The 17,501-nt window shown below is 40.0% G+C and overlaps 1 protein-coding gene across 1 annotated transcript in view; it reads right to left on the reverse strand.

Moving 5' to 3' along the window:
- Positions 1-17,501, reverse strand: part of LOC143280806 (hypoxia-inducible factor 1-alpha-like) — a 62,532-nt gene continuing 45,031 nt past the window's right edge. Inside the window, exons 12-15 of the mRNA XM_076585494.1 lie at positions 11,228-11,343; positions 10,211-10,464; positions 8,804-8,913; positions 1-8,292 (exon numbers count right to left, since the gene is read on the reverse strand). Of these exons, the coding sequence (XP_076441609.1) occupies positions 8,158-8,292; positions 8,804-8,913; positions 10,211-10,464; positions 11,228-11,343 (615 nt within the window). The 3' untranslated portion in view covers positions 1-8,157. The remainder of the gene's footprint in view (positions 8,293-8,803; positions 8,914-10,210; positions 10,465-11,227; positions 11,344-17,501) is intronic.

Consider the following 17,501-nt stretch of genomic DNA (forward strand, 5'->3'; position numbering starts at 1 on the left):
GCATCTTCTACTTGTATTTTATTAACATCATGTACATATCTGCTTGCATGGAACAGAAGAATTACCTCCACTCTAGTGTTTGGAACCTGCCTTCTCAAGAGTTGAACAAAAAACAAAACAAAAAAACTGGCACAAGTAAAATATAATCATCATCTTCATTCCATTTGTGTTATAAAGTCTTCATTAAAACCTGAATAAATCTGTAAAAATTAACACCAAAGAATATGTGTCAACATAAAAAGCACATATATGTACACATCACTGAATGTTAACCCTTTATACACTATTAAAAAATGTATACAAAAAAAAATAACCCTCTGGAATACCTAAACCTTACAGACTGACAAAAAGATCATTTTAAATTCGAAATTTGGTCACTGATTTCTGACTGCAGCCAATAATATTCACAGGGGATTTAATGTTGGTTTCTTATAGTCCGGCCAACCCCACAGGGCCATACCAGGTTGTCAGATAACACTTCTTTTTTTTTTCTTCACAGTGATCTCTCCAGATGCATGCTGAGTGTTGACAAGACAAAATGAAAGGCTGATGAGCCCAGAGCCAGGTGTCTCAGGGTAAGTGCTTCATGTTGTGTTGCACTCAGTTCATATCCGATAGGCAAAATGGAAGGATGACAGAGGATCCACACAGGAACCAACCATCAGGGGCCATATTCAAGAGACCATCATAACTGCGGGTAAATGCGTACCTGTGGGTAATCTGCCTGAGGCAAGGCAAACTGCCTGAGGGTAAGCAATATCTGGTATTCAGGAACACAAGAGCCTACCCGCAGTCTTCTAACTCGAAGGCAATTTACCCTTACTACTTGCTAAGGGTGACTGCCCATGAAGCAGAGGTAAATACAGCTGATCCTTTTTTCAGCATTGTTTTTGTTGAGGGAAAACAGGCATGCTTTGCAGAGAACACGCGTTTTACTAAATCTCTCCACAATGCTCTGAACTGTAGTGGGGTGAGAAGAGCAAGCACAGAAGGGAATCACCAGGATTTTTAATCATATATGATGGGTCAGCTGCCTGAGTGCACCATGTGTGTCTTCAATTTGAAGATAACCTTCCAAGATAAACTGTACCCACGGGTCCCTATCATGTCAAGGATAACTTGCCTTAACTAACTCGGGACGACAAGTTTTCTCCTTTGCTTTTCCCCACAGACGGCCCATTTGTAAGGGTTTGGAAAAAAAATTACAAAAAATACAAAATACAGAGTAAGAAAATGAAACCTTCAGAACTGGTTTATTACGTGTTGAGCTATTACATATAAAAAAAATCAAATTTCTCATCTATTTTTACAGTTTTGCCATATGTAGAAAATAATGCCAATTTTTCACCCCGAATCACCATACCCATGCTCGCTTTCTGCATTAAATTCACTTTCTTCGTCATCATCCACCTCTTCAATGCCCGACCCTTCAGTTTGTAGCATTTCAAGTACTTCGGCAACACTAAAACGTTGCCGTCACTGCCTTGTTCGCTCCACAACATTTTGAGAAGAGCCCGCTTTGCTAACAGGCTGGCACGCGAGCAGACGACCAGTCAGTGACTTTGTCAGCGTGTGTGCGAGACGGGCCACACATGGCAGGCTGGCCAATCATACCATTTGATTGTGGAGTGACCCAGAATAGCGCACTCTGCTTGGCTAATCACAAAATCACGTGTACAGCGCGTGATGGATTTTTATTTCTTGAAAATGCTATTCCGTTCCGTCGTCTGAAACCGAATATATTTTATGTAGGAATGCTCACGCATTCCTTCGTCCAGAGAGAGTTAAGGCAAATGAAGTTTGTCTTGAATACAGCTTCAGGAGTATGAATAATACCCTTGCACCCACACCACTGTCACCATCCTTGCGAAATGAACAAGCATCTTAAAAGGAAACAATATATATGGAGAAAACAATTTTTGATAATCCATGCCAAATGGACTTCTGAGAATAAAGTTCCAATCAGACCAGAAGAAACGCCTTATGTTGTTCACACAGATGATTTTGTTACCTTGTAATTATTTCATTCTGTTTTTTTTCTATTTCTACAGATATATATAATTATTTCCTTTGTACTGATCTTAAAGATGCTTTTGTATGTGATGGAGGATGGAAATGGGAAACAGCCATGTGTGGGGGGGTAGTGTCAGGGCAAGAGCTACATCATAGGCCTTCAATTGTTCTCAAATGTGTCTGTGACCTTCACACACCTGTGCTCACCTGAAAGCTCCAGATCCGACAACCTAAACAGATCCTGCAAGGTGCTGCTATTCTCTTCAGTTGTCTTCTTTTGGATTGCAGTAACTGTTAATTAAAGAACACTTGCAATGGCTTGGAGTTAAAAATCATTATGGTAGGTCTTTTTTTCATTCTTTCTCCTCCATGTTTTGTTTTCTTCCTGTATTGGAATAAAATGATTGAGTTGAGTTCGGTTTGTTTGTTTTTTTGTTGTTGGTTTTTTGTTGTGTTTTTTTGTTGTTGTTGTTGTTTTCTTTTTCTTTTCTCCCCCTGAGTTGTTTTCTTTCCTTTCTTTTTGTTAGGAGAGGGGATGGAAAAGGAAGGACTTAACAAAATAAGAAATCAAATAATAAACAAGTCACGCTTATCAAGAAGATGTGTGCAGCTATACTTAAAGAGCACAGCAACAGTCTCCATCTTCTGAGTACACCATCATTAATTCAAATTCTCTCCCAGCTACTGGACTGGAGCAATTTAAACACAACAAACAAGCCTCTCCTCTAGGTTCCATCCAGTCTCTTTAGTTTTGATTCAATGCTGATGGTAGCTGCGTATGTGATTCAACAAAGCTGGATGGATAAAAGTCAACGACTTTACTCTCATACAATACCTGTCACAAAAAAAACAAAAAAACAACAACAAAAAAACACACACAAAAATCAGGTACGACAGGCATGAAAATTATCAATCGTACAAGGAAAGCCTGATTCCACTGTACAATATAGTCATCCAAAGACTTCACAATATTCATTCATCATTCCAAAAATCTAACAACTGAATAACAAGGGTATCCACAACACCTCAGCTAAACCTCACCAATCAACCAAATTATGTAAGAAAATACTGAAAAACCCCAACTGCAAAATAACAAAGCCCATCTGCAACAAAAAATCAAAAAAGAAAACATATATAACAATTTTCCTATCCCACTGTTTTTTCATGGAACAGGACCAGGATGGATCTTAAAAAATAAGAAAAAGAGATTATTAAAAAAAACAAAAAAACAACTCAAGTGTATGTCAGTGAATTTTTTTTTTTTTTTTTTAAAGGATAAACACATTAGTCAACACTTTGAAGCTCCCTTCCACCAATGGTCAAACAGACTGGTTTAAATTCCATTGCAAATCAGGTTTCTGTCTTCAACATTTTTTTCTTTAAGTGGCAAAAGTGTTTTGTTAAAAATCCACAATGTTTTTAATTCTTGTGACAAACAGCAACCTAAAGAAGTGGACCAGATAAAATCATTAATCAGTTAACCTTGGACTCTTCATGACAGGTTTTTTGTTTGTTTGTTTGTTTTTAATCCCAGTTTTAAAAAAAATGGTTGACAAAACAGGATACTTCCCTGCATGAAGCCAGCCAGTTCCCTCCAATTTACACAGACACATTCACACACCTGAAGCCAAATTTACCATCTTTCTGAACCATATTGCCACCTTACCAACGACCGCCCCCTCCCTTAGCCCCCCCCCCCTCCCACACCCCCCAACCCCTTTCTTTTTTTTTCTTCTTTTTTTTAAGTGAAACTGAAGCATCAAACAAAATCATGTTTGTCAAGCCTTGACACAATGCCCAAAACCTTGCAAGACAAGACAAAATAAAACAAACAAAAAAAGGTGAACACCTCCTAAGTGGCCAGTCCAGGCAACACTTTCCCATCTGTGATGACAAAATACTGATTAATATACAGATCAGATTACTCTGACGAAAAATAGAAAAAGAGAAAACTTTGATCCATAAATATAATGAGGTGTACAAGTGATGGGTCATGGAGAGAAAAATAAACCCAGACAGATGCCAGACAGATGATAAAGGAATGAATAGATAAATAAAAAATAAATAAAATAAAACATATGGAAAACAATAAAAGATTCAAATCAAATAAAATAAACATACATAAACAGAAAGAAGATGCATGTGCAGGTGAAAAGTGAATGTGAAGCAGGAGACTTTCCCAAGTCACCAAAAGACCAGATCAGCACAGTTGTTTGTTTTTATTTGTATGAAAATGACTGTACAAATACCAAATAACTAAAAACATAAACTTCAACAAAAGAAGAGATACAAACAATGTCATCTATCTAAAAAAAAAATTTTTTTTAAATAAAAATTGCAAGGCACTATCATAAACTGCTCCTGAAAGAAAAAAAATCATATCAATGGCCAACAGGCAGATAAATCACCTGTGAAATACTGGTTGCTCTGTTTGCTGTTAAAAATCTGTCAGGAGCAGAAATATCCAGATTTTCGTGATTCCCCCCCCCCCCCCCCCCCCCCTAATTCTTTTGCTTCTGAACATCGCTAGTCTAACTTCTACACTCTTCAAACCCCATTACAGTCTGTCCAACCTTCCCATTGCCCTGTCCCCAAAATGGAGCAGTAGTGACTGCATCTATCTGCATAGTCCCTGCCCTGTGCTGCAGAATGGGCAGGCAACTCAACTATTTCAACATAAAAAGAATCATTCATGAACAGAGAGGATCTTAATTATGCAAACTTCAATAATAAATGGCAGTGAATCAGGATTTGTTTTCCCCTCCTCCTCCTCAGGGTGAAGGGGGAAGAAAGGGGTTTCGTAGGGAGAGGAATGGGGGGGTGACGATGAAGGGAAATAGATTGTTGAATGTTCTTACACACACAATTGTAGGCAGGCCACTTCCATGTGCATGTGTGTAGGAGTGTGCAGATATTCCACACCCACTCATGCTCTCAACATGAGGTGCACTGCAACAACATACAAGTTTTGACGCTGCCATCAAGCGACCCAGTTCTTCAGACTGTTCTTGTGTAGCATGTGATATTTCCATCACTATAACCTCAACTACCACCTCCAAGGTTTAAGATTAGAAAAAAAAAAATTGAGGAAAACTTCTTGAAAACATTCTAAAATTAAACATCACAAAGTGAGGTGCGCCTTGGAAACATTATCACAAGGTCCGAGTTATGGACCCTTGCACAACACAGTGCAGTCACCCACACACCTGTTCATTCCTTCCCCTTCCATTTCCCCAGAGTAACACCCTTCATCAAATGTAGTTATCAGTACAACACTTGTCAGGAAGAGTGTTACATCTGAAAAACAAAAAAAGCAGTACTGCAGCAGTAAATTTATCATTCTCTCTCTCCTAAGCACTGAGCACAATACTTGTGCCGAAAACAATACTGCATTTACAGTGATAGTAATGCTGATGATCTGAAGAAAGCATTGGTCTCTCAGCATGAGCCAGAAGATAAAGTTATAACAAATGACAAATTTACGAAACAGAACCATCTCAACAAAAGAGAAATATGTTTATAGACTAAGAAAAATGAGAAGGAAAAAAAAAAAAAACCTCCTGCGGAGACTGTTACAGTAATTCTCACCAGCAACTCAGTGTCTTTTGAAATAGCTTTTGATACCAGGACGAAATGGGACTCCCTTGTATGGAATCCCTATTTTTTTCAAGATCTTAAATACTATATCGGGCTCAAAACTGTAAGAGAAGATACCCTGAGTAAACCTGTCAGAATGTTCTGAACCCTTGAACCGTGCACACAGTATGTGTGCTGCACTGATCAGGAGATACAGACCATCATTTTTTGCACAAAGTCTGAATGTGCGAATGATAAACACAGAAAATGCTGACAAAAGTTGCCATGGCTGAAGCTTTGAGCTGGGTAACCATTACAGGAACAATGTAACCCTTCTTAGGAACACAGAAACACCCAAGAAGTAACTAAATTGTACACTACCCATTTTGCAGACAGTCCGGCTCTGTGCCTTCTGCTACCACTTAGGTGCTTTGGTAAGTCATACAGTGCTTGTGCACTGAGTTCATGTAAATGAACTATCTATGATTGTGAGGAAGAATTATGACAAAGAAAGTCAGACTTACATATCATGGTAAAGCATGTTGCAGGTGGGTTTTTTTGCAAACTTGCCACAAAAGATTTAACAGTATATCATGACAGGAACAGTGTGAATCATACTGATTTCTAGGTTCCAGCTACATGGAACATGTTTCTCAGATTAAAAGTAAATCAAATACACAAATGAAAAAAAAACACATGAAAATAAATTTTGCTAATCTTTGGTTGGTTGGCTATTGGTAACTGTATACACTTCATTTCTGTCTACATGCAACAGATTTAGAAGAATCTCCCAACACACTTTGCCCTATAAGTTCTGCTTTTTTCATCCTAAGTCGTTGACTGACAGTTTCCCAACAGACTGTCGCATCAAGTAATTAATCTACAAATTATATCTGTGGAGGATGAAGATGTGACATTTTATCAATTACACACCAAATTCATACATTTTTATATCTGTCAAGAAGAAACGACAACATGGCATTCAATTTAGTGATACACATCCTTATTCTAAACATTTCTAAAATTGTGAAATATAGTTCACAACATGTTTTGGATCCACGTTTCTTAAATACCTGAAATCAGGACAAACACTCAATGTGTGTGCAAACTAATACATACATACATTAAAGGTTTAAATACTGAAGAATGTCTGTTTTTTTCTAAATGACCAGAGGTATGGGGAATCTTTTTTTTTTCATTACATTACATTAAATGTAATCGTCACATAAATTGCAGTTTTCAGTTCACAATGTTATCGCTAAGGTTCATATCAGAATGATACCCTTGTATAATGCAGCAAAGAAACAACTGGCCAAAACCAAACACTTATCAGTATAACTTGCTTCCATCACTGATGCTGTTGTTGTGTGATGGGGTTTTTTTTGTTTGTTTTTTTCTTTTTCAGATCAAGACAAACAATATTTCGTCTTAACTAATATGTGAAAACAAGTACACAAATCTGTGCAGTCAATGATTCAAAATGGGACAAAATGTAAGCATCTACAGGTATTTTCAAAGCAAGTACATTATGGTGCATCAAAACTAATAACAATTTTTAATGTTATGTTTGAAGTACCTGGCACTTTCAATTTATGAACTATTAAGTTTTGCTATGGTCAATGAAAAGAAAATATTCCACAAACCTAAAGATGTCAATGAAGCCTTCTGACACCTCTGTTTTTGGGGTTTTTTTTTTGGGGGGGGTTTGATAAAAAGAAACTGTTTTCAGAGACATATGTAGGACGTGAACATTATTCTGTCTGGCTGTTCAACAGTAAACACTTCCACTTTGAAAATAACCATACCAGCAAACAACAAACACATATCTACAAAGCTAATATTCATCAAAGCACTGTTTGTTGTTCAACAGAAACAATCTCACAATGCAGAATTCAGCAACAAGAAACAACAACGTCCACAATACACATGATGAAGACACGTGCGCTGAAGTGTGACACATCTTTGACATACATGATTAAAACCGCCAACATACATGATTAAAACTACGGTGAAAACAAAAACAAAAAATGGCCCAAGCCTTCAATCGCTTTGTCCCCACTGTCTCCCCCCAATCCAGTCTCCCTCTCCCTCCCCTCTTGTAACCTCCAGTGAGATACACTGTGAACTCTGCCAGAATGCTGGCAGCCCAACATGCAGTTTATACAGACAGACATACGAATCACTTCAAACAAACGGTAGGCAGAGCTTACATTTGCAACAAGATACTTGTTTTGTATAAATGGTGTATGAGTAACAACAACAATACATGATACAACGAAGCATGATTTAAAGCACACACACAAAAAAAAGACAAAAAAAAGACATTTAACACATGATCATTAACTTGGTTAAAAAAATATATAAAAAAAAGAATCCATAAAGAAAAGTCTGGGTTTTTTACTCATAAACAAAAAAGCAGAATGACGTAGTTTGTGCTTCTACATTGGGGTGCAGGGGGGTGGGGGTGGTTATGACAGTGTCAATCATGCACTAATTTTCTGGACAAAGGGCTCTTTGTAGGTGTACAGACAGGTGCCCAAGGGAGATGAGTGGAGGTGGGAGGGGTGTCTAGCGAGGCGTGTGGGGCATGTCAATCTCCAGAGCCCTCAGTAACTCTGCCCCATGCAGGAGTCCTCCAGACTGGGTGGGAGCGTTCACCTCACAGTCCCGTGTCGTCAGGTGCAGGAGTGGAAGATGAGTGCTCTGCAACAAGACAGTGTGCGCATGATTCAGATGAAGCATGTATATGTCAGGTCATGTCCAGTGTCTCACACATATGCTTTAGACCACACGGACACACACAAAACCAACATTTATGACTGTGCATTCAGGTACACACACACACATACACCGCCAAGAAACATAACATTGTGCATGTACATGTGCTTCAACAATCAGTATAATCATATTGAAAATAAAACAGATTATCAAACCCGCTAATGAAGTTTGCACTGTACAAAAATGAAGGTTTTTGGGTTGGTTTTTTTGTTTTTAATCGGAAGCATAATGTGCTGCGCTGCATACATAGCAGGGTGTCAAGGGAGAATGTTTTGTGTGTATACACCCAGACTCAAGATGGTTTGATGTGGTTCAGCTGCACACATACATGTGAGGGCGGGGGGCAAAGGGAGTGGGTAATCCAACTGTACATCTACAAGATATGTAATATCACCACTTTAAACCCACATGTTTTAGTGCAAAAAACCCCTCATACCTTATTTAGAGGCACGCTCACAGACTTGGCAGGGGACAGGACCTTATAGCCATTGGGGTCTTCCCCTGTCAGCAGAAGGTTGAGGAGCACACTGTCTTTGCTCCCCTTCACTGCAACAGGCCAACAACAGACATCAGTGTTAACACAAGTCTACATCCCCACAACAGTTATCCGACTCGAAATCAGTTTACGAAATCATGACAGATTTGGACTTTGTGGCCAATTTGCTCACGCCTTGTTTTTGTGTTACATGCCAACAGAAATAATGTTAACCACAGCAATCAGTGTTACTGTCATTTCCTATTAACAAAGTGTATCTCCACACAAATACCACCCTTGAGTCTTCTTTTTTTTTGTTTTAAAGTTATTATACAACTTACAACACACAATAGACACACACACAAACACACACTCTCAAATAGTAATACATACACACATACATGATCATGTCATACTCCAATCCATTTCTTTACTACACACACAGAGACAAATAACAGAGAGACTGATACGCACAAACACAGAGAGACATACAGAGGGAGAAAGAACAGGTCACACTGCACCTCCATATTTCACTCACTGTCACCCTCCCACCCCCGCCACACACACACGTGCGCACACATACTTCTTCACAATCCTACTTCCAGGGAGATCAAGGGAGTGAATTATGCTTGTCCAGCATACCACTTTTTTTGCTTTGCTGAGCGAAACAGATATACTATGATATCTGGAAGAACAGCATTCATCAACACAGCATAGCATTGATTTGTTCTATGGTGCATGCTATGTCAACAGCACAGTCAAAAGGTTATGCAGTTTAACTGGCAAGTTTTCAGAAATCTGAAAATGTATTAGAAATGTACATGATGCACTGAGAAGGGCAGTTTTGTTCCACATTACACAGCCAAGATGGGAGAAAAAGCGTGACCTTGTGATTTTTTTTTTGTTATGCCAAGGGACTTTCAGTGCAGTACAATCACAGCCAAGTGTAAAGATCTCTATCTGTGACATTTATACTTGTCAATCCTGTTAAACCTATATTCTTGCCAACTGAATTTCATTAATAACCATTCAGATCCTACAAAGTTGTTTACTGAGTGAGATGCTGAACCGAGAACACAATTACCATCCCAAAACACAAATCACCATGCACTAAGGCCTCTATACACCAAGAGCTCTCTGTCTGTTTGTCTTATGTTCGATGTAAAGATGAAGAACATACTGGCATTTGTGAAGTCTGTGTTTTGTAAAACTAACCACTTTCACTTTCAGTTTCACAGAGGCTCAGAACATACAGACAGGTCCAGTAAACTCATTCACAAGGCAATGTGCTTTCCAGAGTATCACTTTACAACACATCTGGCCCACCTATTCCCATCCCCCTCCTCCCCATGCCCACTGATCACTCACATGTTGGGACTTTGTGTATCTGCTTCTGGCCCAACAACCGCTGCACTTTCTTGGCAGGCGGACCTTTCTCCAGACTGTTCATGTCCAGCGGCCTCTTTATCTGCTGCAACATAATGTCCGGGGGCTGCTCAATGCTGGCCACTGCCGTGCTCCCACATATCATGTCCCGCACGCTCTTCCGGGGCTTTGGGGCCGCATCCTCAAATATGTCCTCCGTTTTAGGCTTGAAAACAAACTCCGTCTTCCCAAAAAGTCTGCAACAATAATGAACAAAATAATAAAGGTGATATCAGGAACATGGTGGTGGATGATGTGATGAATCAGGAGATAATAAAGAATGTAAAATGTGAGAAAATTTACTGACATTTAAGGGGAAAAGTAAAAGAGAATTCTGTTCAATTCAACAGAAATCTAGAGAAACAGAGAGACAAAGAGCGTGGTGAGAAAGAGACAGAGGCTGAGAGATGTTGACAATTCTCTGAATCTGCAGCCAGCTTTAAAAGACTGAACTTAAAAAATTACAACACATGAATTGATAAACAGCTCACTCATCTCCACATTTACCTTATGAAATGAAATCAGAATGAAAAAATCATACAACTGTTCTGAATGAGATACTGAACAGACTGCTGTTCTGAATGAGAATATTGAACAGACAGCTATTCTGAAGGAGAATATTGAACAGACAGCTATTCTGAAGGAGAATATTGAACAGACAGCTGTTCTGAATGAGACTATCAAACTGACAAATGTTCTGAATGAATTCAACAAATATACAGTTGTTTTGAATCAGAATGTCGAACAGACAGCTGTCCTGAATGAAAATATTAAACAGACAGCTTTTCTTAATGAGTACATCAAACAGGACTGTTGTTCTGAATGAGAATATTAAACAGACAGTTGTTCTTAATGAGTACATCAAACAGGACTGTTGTTCTGAATGAGAATATTAAACAGACAGCTGTTCTGAATGAGAATAATTGTAACGACAATGATACTAATCCCACAAGTTCTTACCCAGGGTCTATGTCATTCTGCAGTGTCAGAAGTGACTGGGAAGAGGGAGGCAGTAAAGTCAGGTCCTCATCACCAGACATTGGGATGTACGGCGCTCTGGCATCAAAATCTATCAGCTGCGCACACACACACACACACACACATGCTTTTTTCCCTTCATGTCAAGTCATTATGTGTCAGCTGTTATCCTGTCTATTAGTAAATATACTGGAAAGGATTAATCTTGCTTGCAGTCTCTTATACTCTGCTACCCCTTCTCATCAGCTATCATCTCTATTCAGAGTTCTCTGAGTCAGCACAAAAGGTTGCATAACCTGAAGAAAAGTGACACAATGTGTTCACTTCTCAGACACAAGTCCAAATTTTAATCATTCCAGTGCCTTCAAAAGGATACTGAATGTCTTTCTGTATCCTCCCATAAGTAAGGTACTGTACACACCTGCCACCATATTAATAGACACATGGGGTTTGCAACTGCTGATCATCAACAGCAGAAAGAATAAACCCCAACACATGCAATCTTCAAGTGGATGTCAACTCCAAATTGCTGTCAACAGCAAAGAGAAAATAAAAAGCCAACAAATGCAGTCTCCAAACTACTCAATATGAGTTATCTCCCTTCCCTTGAACTGTTCACTGTCCACCTACTCTTCACGACATGAAGAACTTCTATAACGGCCTGAAAGAAGTCTACGGTCCCACCACCTCCGGATCTTATCCACTCCTCACTGCTGATGGTTCTACCCTGATCACTGACAAGGACGGGATCCTTGAGAGATGGGCTGAACACTTTGACAGTGTACTAACTGCCCCTCCACCATCAATGATGAAGCCATTGACCGACTCCCCCAGGTGCCAGTCAGTGAGTCGTTGGATGCCATTCCAACTTTGGAGGAGACCCAGAAAGCTATCCGTCTGCTATCCAATGGCAAAGCCCGTGGCTCAGACTCCATTCCAGCTGAGGTCTACAAAGAAGGTGGTATGGCACTGACTGAGAAGCTTCATCAGCTGTTCCAGCTCATCTGGCAGCATGAGGCAGTTCCACAGGACTTCAAAGACGCTTCCATCATACACCTGTACAAGCGCAAAGGAAATCGTCAGGCCTGTGACAACCATCGTGGAATATCCCTGCTGTCCGTCGCAGGCAAGACTCTGGCCAGAGTGCTACTCAACCGTCTCATAGCGCACCTTGAGCAAGGTCTCCTACCAGAGAGCCAGTGTGGCTTCCGGAAAGAACGCGGGACTATTGACATGGTGTTTGCTGCCAGGCAGCTCCAGGAGAAGTGTCAGGAACAGAACGCCAACCTTTACTCCACCTATGTCGATCTGACCAGGGCCTTCGATACTGTTAGCAGAGATGGCCTTTGGAGAATCATGGCGAAGTACGGATGTCCCAGAAAGTTCATCACCATCATAAGGCAACTACACGATGGGATGCTGGCCTGAGTCCAAGACAACGGAGAGACTTCAGAACCATTCCCTGTCTCCAACGGAGTCAAGCAAGGGTGTGTTCTTGCCCCCACCCTGTTCAGTCTCATGTCTTCAGCCATGCTGACAGATGCCTTCAGAGACACTGATGTAGGCATTGGCATCAGGTACCGCACAGATGGCTCACTCTTTAACCTCAGGAGGCTTCAAGCAAAACCAAGGTGAGGACAGACACCGTCAACGACTTCCTGTTTGCTGATGACTGCGCTCTCAACGCTGCCTCCGAAGCTGACATGCAACACAGTGTCGACAAGTTCTCTGCTGCCTGTGACAACTTTGGCCTCACAATCAGCACAAAGAAGACTGAGGTTATGCACCAGCCAGCTCCAGGAAAGCCTTACGTTGAACCAAACATCTTCATCAACGGGCAACGACTGAACGCGGTGGACAAGTTCACATACCTGGGCAGTACACTCTCTCGCACAGTTGTCATTGACGACGAGGTGAATGCCAGACTCGCCAAAGCCAGCGCTGTCTTCGGCAGACTCCATAAGAACGTTTGGAACAGGACAGGCATCACCCTGGAGACGAAGCTCAAAGTATACAAGGCCATAGTTCTCACCACACTGCTCTATGGATGTGAATCATGGACGGTCTACAAATGCCACGCCAAAAAGCTGAACCACTTCCACACCACCAGCCTCAGAAAACTTCTCGGCATAAAGTGTTAAGAGAAGATCCCTGACACAGAGGTGCTCACTCGTGCAAACTTGCCCAGCATCTACACCATCTTGATGCAGGCCAAAATCCAAATCCGCATATGCAGACATTTGCATCCAACACTTCGTTCGACGACATCCACATATGCAGACAATGGCAGCGAGTGAGTTAAAGGCTGACTGAAAAGGCTCTGAAACACGAGTTGATGGCTGGTGCAAAGACAGCACATGAGAAGCTGGAACAAACTGTTTCCTTTGACACATGTGTGACTGTCAAATTCAAGGACCATCATTCCTGCTCTGAAGCAGGTGAATGAGACAGAAATTTGATTTTCATAACCTTCAAAGGTAGTTACCAACTAACTTGGCCAAATTCAGATTGCATGCAAGTGTGTGATAGTTACATATTATGTGGGCAAATGCGTGTGTGTTTGCATGCGCGTGTGCACGTGCGCGCATGTGTCGAAGTCGAAGTCGAAATATTTTAATTGTCAGACCACAGATCCATAACAATGGAGTTCACAAGGACAAACAGAATTAATACAGGGAAATGAATATTAGGACAACCATTGAACTACATGGGCATCGATAACGATTCTAGGGCATTTGCTCGTAATGAAAACGCTTTGAATACAAACTTGCATATACTAACACTCAATCTCTCACTCACACAAAATAACAACAAGGACATCTTAGATGCACTTGGATGTTTGTGAAATTTAGCAGGAATAAACTGAGAATGCAGGGAACAGTACTTAGGGCAGACCAAAAGAAAATGCATTTCGGTTTCCGGAGTGTCATCACAAAAAGGACAATTCCTACTCTGCCCATCATAGTTAAACTGCAAAAAGTGTGAGTGTAAGTTGGACATTCCAATTCTAAACTGCGAAAAAACACGGCGCATATTTATACATTTGACATTATTCAAGTAAGGTTTAAGTGACAAGGACTGGTTGTAAGCTGAATACACATCATAAAAATCGTGAGACTGGAGAGCTGAATGCCAGTCTTGAGTAAAGCAATCAACTAGACGCTGCTTAAATTCATAATAAACATTAATAAACATTCTGACATTACCAAATGACTGAGCCTCCCAAACAACACCAAATCCAAATTTATACAAAACATTTCTCACAGAGCAAGCCCAAGTACAATAATTATGACTTTGCAATGATAACATCATATTATAAGCTTTCTTAGGGAAATGGTCATTATCCATAAAGACAATACGAAGCCAAAATTTAAGACACTTGGAGTAGGTGGTCACATACAGGGGATAGCAACCAAGTTCACCGTAAATCAAGTGTACCCTTTCAATGCACTCTTGATTTCCAGTCAAACCCCAAACTTCTGCTCCGTATGTCAAAATTGGTTTGATTTGCATGTCAAATAGTTTGAAAAAAATACTAGGGGAGTGTTCACCAATAGACCAAAGCATTTTAAAGATAGCTGCACATCCCTTTCTCGCACGTTCAGACAAATTACGCATAGTGGGTTGGAAAGAAAGTCGGGTAGTACGGATAACACCAAGATACTTGTACATGCTAACAGTTTTCAGTTGTGCATCACTGAACATCCATGCCTCATTCTGTGCAAGAAAACCTCCATTTCTAAAGACAACAATATTTGATTTATCAAGGTTTACAACTAAGTCAAGGCGTCTGGCGGTTTCGAACAAAACATTCAGTTGGGTTTGAAGACCAATTATGCTGTCAGATAACAAGGCAACATCATCTGCGAATAACAAGATCAAAATTTGGATAAATTCTGGTGAAAGCTGAATGCCGTGCCTACCATGATTATTAATTTCTATTGTTAACTCATTAATGAACAATGAAAACAATGCAGGAGAACATACTTCGCCTTGTTTCAGCCCGCGAGGACATATAAAAGTGTCTGTGAGGTCATCTCCGACGCGAACACGCGCCTTAACAACTGTGTAAATACTTTTCAGTGCATTTAAAAATTTTCCATTGATACCATTGACACTCAGAATTCTCCAGAGCTTATCTCTTCTAACAGTATCAAAAGTTTTCCGAAAATCAATAAATGCAACATATAATTTTCTATGTCTGAGTAGTTGTTTTTGTATTAATGCAAGCAATGTAAAAATGTGATCAGTTGTGCAATGACCTTTTCTAAACCCAGCTTGTTCTTCCCCAATAACCCCATTTTCTTCAATCCATTTAGCAAGACGTCTATTCAGCACAAAAGTGTAAAGCTTGCTACAAATGTTTAACAGGGAGATACCACGGTAATTATCAGGTACATTCAAATCGCCCTTCTTATGGAGTGGTTGCAATACCGACAAACACCAATCATCTGGAAAAATGCCGTGATCAAATATGAAATTAAAAAACTTCAACAAAAAAGGCATGATGTGAAATGCACTATGTTTGTAAAATTCTCCAATTAGCCTATCAGGCCCAGCAGCTTTCTGACTCTTGAGTGCCATGACAGCAGCTTCTATTTCAGATACAGAAATTTCTTGATCTAATGAATCATTTCTCTCGCATAAACGAGCAGCATGCCGGTTGTCACAATACATACTAAAGTTATCAATACTACCGTTATCCACAGAAAAATCATTGAAAACATTTTGAAAGTGGGAGAACCAATCATTGCAAGAAATATTGTCGGTACCACCTGATCTAGGCCTAACAGAACGAACTGTGTCCCAGAATTGCTTTGGATTGGTCGAGTGGCATCGTAGAGACTGAATCACATCCTCTCTACGCAGTTTTCTCTTTTTACGCAATAACTCTTTCTACTCTCTACGTTTTTGGACATAAGCCAGACGGTCAGTGTCCAGGTTAGTTCTAGAGGCCCTATGTAATTGATTACGAAGAACTTTTCTGCTCTCACGGCACTCAAGATCAAACCATACTTTTCTTCTCTCATTCCCAAACACAACTGTTTTCTTCATATATTCACCCAAGAAAGCAAAACATTCATTAAATTTTGACAGTGGAGCGTTAACATCAACATCTACAAGTGAAATTGCATCCTGAATTATTTGTTTCACCTTGTCAGATGACATATTACTGTAGAAAGTCTCCCTCATTACATCATCCCATTTATACTTAATCAGCGTGGACATGGGCATACGTGTTCTAGTCTGCTGTAGCGAAACGTTTGAATTCGAATTCACAGCCAAACAAAACTCGACAAGGGAATGGTTTGACTCTACCATGTGCTTAACATTCAAACTTTTACAACGAGTAAGCATTGAGCTGGATACCAAAAAATAATCAATAACACTACAGCCATTAGTAGCAATGTATGTATATTTATCAGAACAGCTCAACAACAATTTTAAACCATTAAGAATAACCATGTGGAAATCCTCGCATACATTAAGCAGTAACGACCAAAAGAATTCACGTGACTGTCTTTAGAAATTCTGCATAAATAGTCATTCTGCACAGTTGATGTCTCCAACGTATCACGACCACTCAGAGTACATAGATCACTAATTGGATCAATATTTCTGTAGTTCAGTGTACCCGTGCGAGCATTCAGATCGCCGCATACAATTACAGGACAATCACCAAATTCCTTAAACAACAAACAATCTTCTAACATCGAAATACCATTATATATATCTGTCTCTTCATAGTATTTGGAACTTTCGGGTGGAATGTATGCTCCAATACGGAGGCAGTCAGATGCAGTACCCAGAAGTACACGCGACAACTTTACCACAATAATGCTGTCAAATTCAACATGTATTCTCACAATGAATGGCACAAACTCCTTCTTTACCAGCAGAGCTACATCACCAGACAAACGTCCGTGTACACTGTCGGAAATCTTAACACCAGGGCACACAAACACAGCATGAGAACAAAATACAGTATCGGGGATATTTTTGGTAAACATTTGTACTAAAAGAATAAAATCGTAATCATTTATCAGAAACGACATGTCAAGCTCATTTGTAATACGCCAAAGACCCTCAACATTAAATGAAGCGAAAGAAATACTGCAGCGCGAGGAAAGGGGTACATTACCGTCAACAACAGTGCCGGGTTTAAAAACTGTCTCTGCAGTTCCGTTACGCACTCGATCGCCGTGCACCGGATCCTGGTCTGACCCTCATTTTGCACCCTTCACTTCATCATCAT

This window comes from Babylonia areolata, chromosome 4 (genome assembly GCF_041734735.1).
Source record: "Babylonia areolata isolate BAREFJ2019XMU chromosome 4, ASM4173473v1, whole genome shotgun sequence".
Taxonomy (NCBI): Eukaryota; Metazoa; Mollusca; class Gastropoda; order Neogastropoda; family Buccinidae; genus Babylonia; species Babylonia areolata.